This window comes from Lacerta agilis, chromosome 7 (genome assembly GCF_009819535.1).
Source record: "Lacerta agilis isolate rLacAgi1 chromosome 7, rLacAgi1.pri, whole genome shotgun sequence".
NCBI classification, from domain to species: Eukaryota; Metazoa; Chordata; class Lepidosauria; order Squamata; family Lacertidae; genus Lacerta; species Lacerta agilis.
In genome coordinates this window covers 68862069-68874264 of record NC_046318.1, presented here as the reverse complement: position 1 = coordinate 68874264, position 12196 = coordinate 68862069, and the positions used below count along the sequence as shown (strand labels likewise).

The 12196-nt window shown below is 40.6% G+C and overlaps 1 protein-coding gene across 4 annotated transcripts in view; it reads left to right on the top strand.

The window, feature by feature from the left end:
* CSMD3 (CUB and Sushi multiple domains 3) overlaps nt 1–5974 on the top strand; it is a 567871-nt gene extending 561897 nt beyond the window's left edge. For all 4 annotated transcript variants that reach the window (XM_033155765.1, XM_033155768.1, XM_033155767.1 and 1 more), the window contains 2 exons: nt 947–1082; nt 3708–5974. In XM_033155765.1, coding sequence (XP_033011656.1) covers nt 947–1082; nt 3708–3867 — 296 coding nt within the window. In that variant the 3' untranslated portion in view covers nt 3868–5974. The remainder of the gene's footprint in view (nt 1–946; nt 1083–3707) is intronic.
* Nucleotides 5975–12196: the final 6222 nt, after the last annotated feature.

The window sequence follows — 12196 nt, the reverse complement described above, 5'->3', positions numbered from 1 at the left end:
TCCTAGTGACGATCAATTTCTCATTTTTATTGTCAATATAAAGGGAGTGAATAACTTCTCCAATGTAAGCTGAGGCAATTTATTTAGTCTTGTAAATATTAAAGAACTGGGTTGGATAGCTCTCTATCCTAAATATATTTCTGCACCAGCTTGTTTGTATCTGATCCGACCTTAAAAAGGAAGGAGGAAAAACAGTGAGAGGAGACATTCCTTGCCCACTTCCTTTCCCTATTTCAGATTTGTTTTTAACTTCCTGGTTGCTTCCACTAGTCAGTTAACACATCAGCCAGTTACTGTAAGGAGCCTATGTAATAAGGACAGGTATTGCTTTCACATTGTCGGGAAGAGGAACACTATGTTTACAGTAGGAACTGGTGTTTATGCCTAATAACACAATATACATAAAAACAAGCAATCAATCGATTAAAACACATCCCAAAATTAATTAAAATTAATTATAATTAAAATTAAACTAAACAAATGGCAGTCCTTAGGTTAAATTGAAAGCAGTTAATTTTCGCCTGGACCAAATGTTTCCACTGATATTATAAGAACCTGTGAGCAGGCTGGGAAACCTCCTTCATGCTTGTTCTTATACAAAGAGAAAATGAGTCAGACTGAACCCTGGCCAAAGGCCTGGCGGAACAGCTCCATCTTGCAGGCCCTGCGAAAAGATGTCAAATCTCACAGGGCCCTGGTCTCTTGTGAGAGAGCGTTCCACCAGGCCGGGGCCATGACTGAAAAGGCCCTGGCTCTGGTCGAGGCCAGTATGACCTTCCTGGGGCCTGGGATCTTCAGGGTGTTGTTATTAGCAGGCCGTAGTTGTAGAACTCACGACCATCAACTTCTCTAGTTTTTACTGTTTTACTCCATGGCAGAGTGAATTTTTGGAATGAGAAGCTTGACAGTGGGTAACAGAAATAATTGTGCCTGTGTTTTCTTCCAGGACTCAACATGTCTGAAGGTTCAAATTCGTCAAATCAACCACATGGTACAAACAGCAGTTCAGTGGCCATTGCTATTCTTGTGCCTTTCTTTGCCCTTATATTAGCAGGATTTGGGTTTTACCTTTATAAACAAAGGTGAGTATGAATGTAAACTCTCTTTTTGTGTGTGTGTGTTTGCTGTATGAAGTTTAGAGCTGGATTTTAAAGGCAGATTCCACTATGTAGGTCTCAGTGATTACCTGGAAGAAGGGAAGGTGTGTCGGGGTATGGGTGCTGGAGCTCCTCGTGCACGGCCTTGGACTGGTTATGCACGAGGTACCAGTTGCGGGGAAAGCGGCCAGCGTTCCGCGTGCTTTTGAGCACGGTCGCCGGCCAAGCCTCACAGTCTGAAGGATAATGAGTAAGCCAATTGAAGACTCTGATGGTGTGTGAGTTCCTAGTTGCCTTCTTTAAAGAAAAGTTGCCTCGTGAAATAAAATATATACCCTGACTCTGAATAGGCGGACCCAATTAAAGAAATTAAAAAATTCTACTTTACTCCCCCCTTTAACCCCAAAGGAAGACAGACACCGGTTGTATCTTTAGTGGCTTCGGCAGAACCCGCGTAGGCTCGTCCCCTAAGCTAAGTTCTCCTAAGCTTAAAGACCCTGCGCGCCCGATCTTCCGCGAGGCTAACTAAATAAACTAAAACCGAAATATCTTCCGCGGGCCTAACCCTAGGCTAACCTAAAAGAACCTAACTAAAACTAAAACCGAATGATCTTCCGCGATCTAACTCTAACTAAAGAAAAACCCATCCAACCCGTCCAGCCCGCTCCTAGCCCCTTAAACTAAACTTGACTTCAACTAAAACCCAACTAAAAGACATAAACGAACTTCTCCTAAAGAACGTGCGGTCTCGCGCCTAAGCGGGGTGCCTCTGCCTTTTATTAGGGAACAAACGTGACATCATCATTAGTACTTTAACCAATAAAATCACTGTTGCTGCCCTCCAAAAAGGCGGGAAGCAAGTTTAACGCTCATTAACAACTTTGAACATGACCGGATCTACAAAATAAAGGCGGATTAATCTCATAAGTGAACCACACTATTCATTCATGCTTTCACTTTCGCTTTTACGCGCAATTATACCAAAAGTAGACCTCGAAAAACTTATAAAATAACCAAATAAATATGAATCCATGGCGGATCCGTGAAACGTATTCCGACAAAGGTGAGTAAGAGGGGAAGGTGAGCAAGAGATGTGTTAATAGGGCAACATGCTTTTAGTTTAATGGTCCTAAACTGGGCATTCATTATATCTTGTTCCCATTTCAAGACTTGCCCCCAGTCTACTGCTCTCTAACACATACCAATGGGAAGAGGGAAAATGCTACCCCCTTTAGCTGCTTAACAGTTCTTATCATCAGTAAATGCTTCCTGATGTTCAGTCAGACTCTCCTTTCTTGTAACTTGAAGCCATTGGTCCAAGTCCTACCTTCCGGAGCAGGAGAAAACAAGCTCGCTCCATCTTCCATGTGACAGCCCTTTAGATATTTGAAGATGACTCTCATATCTCCTCTCAGTTTCCTCTTAATTCAGGCTAAACATACCCAAGTCCCTCAACTGTTCCTCATAGGGCACACATTCCAGCTTGTCAATGTCATTAAATTGTGGTGCCTGGAACTGGACACAGTACTGGCCTGACCAAGGTGGAATAGAGCGGTTCTATTACATTCCTTGATTGTGACAATACTTCTGTTGATGCAGCCTAGAACAGCTGTAGCTTTTTTTTTTTTTTTTGCTGATGTATCACTGTTGACTCATTTTAAGCTTGTGGTTCACTAAGCTACACTACATCCTCAGCATTCCCCACCAAACTTGTAACACTGTTAAAAAAAGAAATGAGATTCATCTGGCATGCCTTGTTCTTGGAAAAACCCATGCTGGGTTTTAGTAATCACAGCATCCTTTTCTAAATGCTCAAAGACCAACTGTTAAGTTATCTGTTCTGGGGCCTTTAATGGTATTGACAACACAAATGTTTGTGATGAGACCCAGTCTCAAAACCTTTGTATTCCTACCCAACCAGGAAAAAAAGACCTTGAGGAAATCAAAGGCAGTACCAATATTTGCCCTGGGTGCCTTTGGCCCATCTTCACTATTATCATTAATTTGAATTATTTAGTGCCTGTAGGCCCCATTATTCTATTCAAGATAAATTAAGAGCTCTCTTGAAAAACATTCAGTTTAGTGCATGCATATAGTAACCTCATTTAAGAACTGTCAGGGATGCTTGATAGGCAAGGTTATTGTCTTACATTATACCGTTACTTGCTCTGTTTAAATTGTTGTTGTAAATTATTCTCTCGAAGAGAGGAACAAGGTTATTCAAATTTCTCGGCAACTCAGGACAGAGCAATAAAAATGGGATGCTGTGTACTTCACATATTGCCTATATTTTGCTTTTGACATTTACAGTATTGTGGCTCATATTTCTTGTATAATTTATCTTACATCCCACATAGTTTACCAGCTTGTAAGTGTTTAGAAAAGTCCTATGCCCGTTATCTTTTATTATGGAGAGTTCCTCCACAGTTGTCACTGACAATTTGCTCATTATCAAGTTATGCTGACAATTGTAGACTTCTTTCAGGCATCCAGTCTGTTGCCCTCTGTTGAATTTATACCTTTCCTCGAAAGGAAAAAAAAAGCAAGTTATAATTTTTTTTCCATTACACAAATAATTTTGTTTTCTTTATTGTCTGCCTTCCTCAACAGAACTGCACCTAAAACACAGTATACAGGATGCTCTGTACATGAAAATAACAATGGGCAAGCTGCTTTTGAAAACCCCATGTATGACACGAATGCAAAGTCCGTCGAGGGGAAGGCTGTACGATTTGATCCCAACTTGAACACAGTCTGCACAATGGTATAACATTGCGACGGCTTAACTTCAGAGATGTGAAAATTGAAACGCAACACCATGGTGCACACATCGTTCACTGGTGTAAAACAAAAACAAAAATGAAATTAAAGCACACTTTTCAGGATTTCCGGGGTCACCTTCTCCTGAGGACGAGACAGAGAGACAAGAGAGGATTTCTTTCTTTTTTTCTTTTCTTTTTTCTTTCATAAACTGGAAAAAAACCTATATTGACTTCATGGTTACCGTGGAGTGTTTTACAGAAAATGTGCTGCACTCTAGGAGTGCTTATTCACAGTTTATTTGCTTTTTTTAAAAAAGGAGATTATTCTAAAAAAAATAAAAATAAAAAATAAATAAAACATATTTGCATATATTGGAGGAGCATCCACTATCAGTACTTCTGTGCTTTATAAAGTATGCTAGAGGGACTGGGTTTAAAAGAACAAAACAAATGATATATGGTAGAAATTAAGAGTTATATTTACAGGAAGGAGCAAGAGTCATGAGCTACATCATTCTCCCAACATTTAGAATTTGGTCCCATTCTCTCAATTGTACCTCCCTTTAAAGAACATCACACGGCTCACACCCTGTACCTATGAATTTCTAAGATTATGTCACGGCCATTAATCGGCTTGAGCTTGCTAGTGCAACCTATTATTTCTATGCCACGGTGGGATAATTAAGTGTCACGTTCTCAGGTTCTTTTGTTTCATGGATTTAAATTCCTTGCTCCATTTCTGCCTTCATTGTTCTTCATGCTAACATCTCCTGCTACAGTGGGCTACAAGGAGCTGCTGCATTTTTCTTCCTCTTCACAGGTTGACATTTCCTTTCCCAACAGCCACCAATCCAACAGCAGTATAAAAAGAGTTGGGACACACTGTACTACTTAATAACTTAGATTCCGTAATGCTGCAGCACTCATCGTTTCAGAGGACAATTTGTGAAAATATACAATTAACACACTTTTTACCCTGGCAATCCCAGTTTCTCCTTTTTTGAAATTTTCACACAAGAACAACAACAGATTACAATACCACACACCTAAATGATAAAGGATATTAAGCATTAAAATTCAGATCCTTTGAAATTGTGTGTTTCAGAAGTGTTACAGGTCCTGCTTCCACTCTGTGCTAAATGCTAAACACAGGCCAATAAATCTGCAGTGACTACAAGATGCACTTTGATCCATTAATGTCTTTATTGCTTTGATGCACCAAAGGAGCAATCTTGTTCTCTGGGTCTTCCCAATATAGGAGGGCACAATGATGTGTATGGATCTGTCCTCTCATTGAAAATAAAGGGAAATCCTATAAGAGCAGAAACCACATGTCTGCACTGGGACCTTCATATGGAATAGTTCCATTCTGTTGAATGGGATTATTTTGTGGTACATTATTTGTTTCATTGTAATATGCTGTGCCAATAAATAATGTGTTTGGGTGGGTGTATACTAAAAGCTTTGCCAAAGCCGTGCCAGGCATTTCTATGTCTTCAAATAGTTATGCCAGCACAAATGTTTTAAATACAGATTATGTAAAACAATTCACATAGCAAAAATACTGGGATTGAAATTGGCCCTGTAGATTTCTGTTTGCGTGAATCCAATTTCCTTGTGATCATTAATTTGCAGCACACTGGTAGAAGCTTCCTACTGAATTCAACAGGTTTTGGTTTTAAGTCCCAACAAATCCTGCCTGTTCTAATTTGGGAAGTTTGTATTTGGTTCTGGAATATAAATCAGTATTCACGTTTGCAAGACAAATCCTATTCAGTTACGATTTGTTCTGTTGCAACAGTGCAATGTAAATAAGGGTACAGAAAGCAAAATTATCAGTTGCTTAAATCCTACTTTCTTCTAAGTTGGGTTTAAGTCATCACAGGCCCATCTCACTCTCACAGAAAGGAATGCAATTTTATTTTTGATTATAGTTTTGTAACTGAATTATGAGATGACGATCTGAGTAATTCCCATGTCATAGTCCATTGTCTTCCTTTTATAGCATGAAACCATTTTGGAGTCATCAATGCTGTACATTAGCTGGTGTGAATTATTTGGTACTATTGTCTCTTCCCAAACATTAATAACTCTGTGAAAAATCAAAGTTTTTTTTAATCAACATTATAGAGAGTGCCTACCAAAAACAAACAAACCATCTCCCCTCCCCTCCTGCCCCAAATCGATCATTGTACCCCGGATTGCTGCTTGAATTTCTATGATGTTTGATGAATTTCTTATAAACCATTTTACAGCCTTTTTGTTTTCAGAATTCATACAGTTTTCTCCAAAAACTGTCTTCTACTAAAAGAATGCCATTTTTATATTTTATACCATCACTTTGTTATTTATTCTTGTTTATTCAAATGATTGCAATAATGATGATTCACTCATTAATGTTAAGGTTAATACAATTGAGATCTTGTTTAAAATCTTGTTTCTTCTGCAACTGGCTACTCCTCTTATATTAATGCATACACTTTTGTAAAGAAGTCTATTTTTATGAAAAAAAAGGGGATTTGTAAAAGTATGATGTAAATTTTCAGTGCAATGTAAACAAAATAAAAATGGATAATTGCTTTTGTAACACTGAGTATCCTTTACAATAGAAGATTTGGAATCGTTCCAGGCTTGGAGAATAATGGAATTCCACATGCAAATTTGACAATTTTTCATTCCCCTCCCCAAAGGCTCAAGTTGTGCAGTTCATAAGCATCAAAGGAAAGCAAAGATAACAGACATAAGTTCAAAGTAGTTAGAAGGACGCAGTTATCCACCTTTGATTTAAACTAACCATTTTGTCCTAGTTAGGAGGACACAGCAAACCACTATTAGTTGAAAGTGGAAGCTCATGCGTACAATTTTGCAGCTTTGCTGGAGTAGCAGAGGCAGGGGGGAACCCCAAGCGCTCATTCAACTAGCACTATGCCTAATTCAAGAAAGTGAATAGGTTGTTTTCAAAGCAGAAAGCAGAACAAAATTGAAAGCCTTACTCACAAAACCTCATGATAACTCTTGCCTATGGCTAATCCAACATGTCCATCCTGCTTCGTATTGTTGACAACCCTCCAGTGTTCAGTCAGGAGTCTCTCAACCTTGCCAGGAAGTGCCAGGAATTAAAGCTGGGGCCTTCCTTGCAATGTTTCCCCACTGTGCTATGGCCCTGCCTCGGCAAGGAGTTCTTTTTTAAATTCAGCTTGGCAATAAAAGTAACGTCAAACATGTACCGTAACAGGCTTCATCTGCTAAAATGAGAATACACAGCTCACATCATAGAGAATTAGAAATCTTATGTCCCCCCTTTTTTGAGTTGCTGGGAAATCCACTCATGAGCAATGGAGACACTCCCGACAGTGTCTTAAGATGATGCCACCAAACTTTCCCTCTTTGTGACTGTTGATTAGAAAACCAGCACATGACTTCAAAGGATTGGCTAAGAGCCAAGGGAGCTAGTTCCCATGCTAACCTCATGAACCTAAGTTGCCTGGTAGCTGTCCAGTGTCATAACTTTCTGGCATAGACATTGACTTCCAGGAGATGAGGCAGTTTTGGCCTCCTAAATATTTTTAAATAGGCCGGGCCGGGCCGGCTCAAGTTGAAATATATAGAAAGATGTCATATAGAGGAGGGTGAAAGGTTGTTTTTTGCTGCTCCAGAGAAGCGGACACAGGGCAATGGATTCAAACTACAAGAAAGAAGATTCCACCTAAACATTAGGAAGAACTTCCTGACAGTGAGAGCTGTTCGGCAGGGGAATTTGCTACCAAGGAGTGTGATGGAGTCTCCTTCTTTGGAGGTCTTTAAGCGGAGGCTTGACAGCCATCTGTCAGGAATGCTTTGATGTTGTTTCCTGCTTGGCAGGGGGTTGGACTGGATGGCCCTTGTGGTCTCTTCCAACTCTATGATTCTATGAAGTGTGTGGTCAGCTCCGCCCCTGACTAATACATTTCTATGCACAGTTAGCAAAAGGATTCTAATATTAGCTATTAAGCTAAGAGATAACCTGCTGAATGCCATCTGTCACCTCATGAAACAAAATCTTTCAGCGTGTTTCAGATACAGACCCGTCTCCCACCACTGCTCTGTGTTGTAGAGGTATAATGCATTTATCTATATATTTTTCAGTGTAAGTTGCTTGGAGACTCTTTGGGTGACAAGCACCCTAATAAGTTTAATAGATAACTATGCAGCTTGGCTCAACTGTAACAGGGTAAGAGAGAGGGAGTTTTACTCAAAGTAAATGCACTGGAATCAATGGACTTAACTCAGCCATGCTTAGTCGGATATATTTCAACCACTAAGTACTCAACACAGATTGGAGGGAGGGTGTTGCTTTGCTTTTAAATATCAAAACGAATAATTGTATAAGTAGTTGATATCATTTCATCAAAAAATGAGTCCTAGAACTATACATTTCATTGTTTTGGATTTCACCACTGTTAGCGTGTATCGATCCATAATTGAGGCAATACCTTTTGCAGAGAACTGCAAACCACAAACGTTTCTAGCAATGAACGTATCTGTGGGAGTCAGAACACCCGGTGTTCAGTGCTAAAAGATTATGGAGCTGAAGGATGAATTTTAAGTACTATTAAGTTCATTGTGGATGAGCTATAGTTATCCATAAAAAGAATGTATTTTTTATTGCACAGCCAAAAAGAAATCAGGCCCAGAAAATGCAGACATTGTAAAGGTCACCCAAGGGGGAGGGAGGGGAGAAAGAAGCCATCACAACTGCTAAGCAGTATTTCTTTAAAATGGCAATTTCTCTCTCTCTCCTAGAGTATTTGAGCGAGACAGCCCAATAAATTGCTATGAACATTCTAACCTTTTTTCGCTGCCGAGATTGATTATTGACAATTGTTATACCGTTGTCCCAGGCTGCAGTCAAAAGAACTGAATGTGGATTTGCTAATGAAATGGGCAGAACACCATTCTGTGACTGACACTTCCAAGCATGTGTGTGTGTGTGTGTGTGTGTGTGGATAGGGTTGGCACGGGGGGGGGGGATGTTACCCAACTAGTGTGGGTTGCACTGCAGGCAAGAAACCACTACATCAGATTTACATAAACTACAGTTTGGGGACTCGTGTTTTGCTTAATTCATTTTTAGTAATGGTATAGACTTGATATAGCATAGGACCTCTCAGTCTTGATGCTCAGAATGTGAGGAGTTGCAGGGGGGGGGGGGAATCTCTACAAGCCGTTCTCCTCCCCTCCCCTATGCCACACATTTGTCTAATGGAAAAGGGTTTGGAAGTGGGTGGCAAGGAGCACAACAAAATCATAAGAAATGAAAGGGATTCGGAGAAAATAAGCAACACATCCCCCATGAGGGTCCTGCTCCCCTGTTTATGTTTGCTTCTTTCTTCCCAGCTCAAAAGAGCATCTACTCTCCTTTTGTAGATTTCATAAGAATCAACATCCTGCAGTTCCAGTAAATGCTGTACTACTTGAATCAATTGCTTGGGGAGAAAGTTGTGCTGTAACATATTACTTGCTTTAAAGGCCTTTTACTATAATCATTGACACACACACACAAACACACACACAAAAAATCCTTGGTGCACACTGTGGTGTTGGCTGGGCTGAAATTCCCTAGAAAAACCATTTGCTGGTCAACATTCTTCAAATTTACTTTTTGAGGCTCTCCTTGAGTTTCCTCCCTAGAATAATATGAGGTGAATTGGCCCAAGCACCCATGGGGAATGTTGAGTGTGGCTGTGGGTCCGCTTTTTCTGCTAAATAGTATGTTAAAACCATTGAGGGAAGCAATAGATGTGGCCCCTAACCCATTCAGTCCTCTCTTTACACCACTGCTTCCTTTATCCACTGGTAAATACCAACAATCTTAATAGTTTCATTCAGTAATAACTGAGCTGAAACTTCATTTGAGAAATGCTCTAAGGATTGCAACCACACACCCCAATTATTAGAGCATTCCAGCTCTGCAACTGGAAATATTTTAAAGGCCACTTAGTGCCATTTTCTTAACTGTCTCCAGTCTTTAATGGTTTAATTCATCACAGACCTGTTATCCTCACATCCTGAGGACCAAGACCATCAGAGTAGTGTGATTATTTGTGAGCCTTGATTTACAACCTGGAGGATGATGATGACAGGAACTCAAATTACTGTTTGACATTGCTCATTTTAAACAACAACAACAACAACAACAACAGGCTTGTATTTTCTTGTGCATTTTAATCTGGAGGCCACTTCGGCCATCCACCTGGCTCTGAAAAGCACACTATAAGTGTGCTCGCCAAAAAATAATAATGCTAAAAGATTTGGCCCAGGTTTACCAATGACTTAGGTGGCTCTGTGGGGACCCTTGCAACCAGAGCTTGCACCTAAGAATGGCAGGGTTGGGGGTATTTGTCAAGAGAAGTTCACTGTTAACCCCTGAAGCCCTTAGCGATACTATTTTCCATCCAAGCCGTTGCTCCTTTTTAAAAATCTCTCTCTCTCTCTCTCTGACCAAGGAGAAGTAGAAACCTTATCCTCTCCCTCTGACTCATGGTTCTTTCCTCTCCATTTTGTCCTTACAACAACCCTATGAGGTAGGTTAGACTGAGAAAAGGTGACTTAAGCAAGGTCACTCAGTGAGCTTCATAAATAACTTTGGGGGGGGGGGGTTGAACTCAGGTCCCCCAAGCTTGTTCACCTTTAACCACTACACTGCCCCCTACTGGATTCCCTATTTATTGTACATTGCCATGATGAACTTTAGGTTATGCAACATAAATGTACATGCTGCCAGTAACTAAACAGAAAAACAAACCTTCTTTGTGCAATAATGCTGCTGAGCACACATACTGTATTTTATAGTAAACCCTTCTGATAATATGATTGTCAGGTGAGCTATACATTTCCATAGTGAATGATGAATGCCTGTCCTACCCCCCCCCCCCATCCTAAGCAATGCAAGGCCAGAACTAAAAGCTAAACAGCGACCAAATAGGAAAGAGACACTATCATGCAACAATTTTTTGATAATGCTAGTGAAATCTTTGCAGAGTTGGGGTTATATATCTCTACTGGAAACTGATATTATGACCCTCCATTTTATATTTCCTTGAGGTCTTGAAAAAGGACTCTGTGTTCTCTCATTTGTTTGCATTGATTTGCCTGATACTGGTTACACATTTTAAAGGGTGTTTCAAATAGCTCACGAATGAACACTGGAATAATTTCTGGGGTTATTTGGAGGTTGCCCATTAACAGGGCACTTTCTGGGCAGAACATATTTCCCAAAAGCCTCTACAAACTGGGAAGTGATTCATGCCATTAACCAGCTGTTTTCAACCACAGGAGACTACTCAGTATCTTATAAGCAGATAGACTGGCGGGTTTGCCTGGGCTGTACGTAGCTGAATGCACAGAGAGCAAATCTGGCACAGGAGCTGGAGGGAGAACTGGGACAGTTCAACAGAAGCATTGATTCCCAGCCAGAGTCAACTACAGGCCAGGAAAAGTAGGAAGCTAAAGGGCAAGCAAGTAGATCAGGAAGAACCATCAGACCAACAGATATCAGAGCAAGACTAGGGATCATTGTGAGTAAGACCAGAGCCTGACTCTTGCCCAGGTAAAATTTCAGGCCTGACCAAGGAGCATTTATAACCACAGGCCAGGTAAAGAATAGTCTTACCTAGTGTATGTGGGTGCTTGCATGCATTCTGCATGGTTTGCATGTGTCCACTGGGTATGTGACCAGTCTGAAGATGTGCACCAATGTACGGACCAAGAAGTTCCTGGTTAAGTGGTCAAGATACAGTTAAGTGAAAACACGAAAATGGGAAGCATCACAAAGCAGAAACCATCTGAAATCCAACAAATGCAGGATACAAATGGATTGGCTAAATGACCACTTGGTTCTAATTCTTTCATAAGCACTTTGGGTTTAAACTCTGACAAAGGGAAAGGTAGATATAATTCAAATAAATAAATAAATAAATCGCCAATGTGTTTTATCTCCTCATCAGCTAACGGTTGAAAGACGGAATGGCTCACAACAGCTGCATCTTCTTAGATGGTTCTCTCCAAAAGGAGCCCCTAACCTACAGACTCTTCAGTTAGCTGCTACTATAGAAGTCAGAAGGACGATGCCTCTGGGCCCAGTTGGCACCAGCAAGTGGCATCCCTGGGCAGCTGTCAGGGCCCCAGCATCCCAGTAGCAGCCATTGCTGTGCAGATAACTTCCTAGATCTCTCCCACTAGGTGGCTAGGTCTGTGTGCTCCTATTTAAATTTCCAACAATGATTGAAGTACATAGGTGGCATTGTGGCAAATTAAAACAGCTCCAATCACAGCACTGCTCAATGCAGATAAACCCAC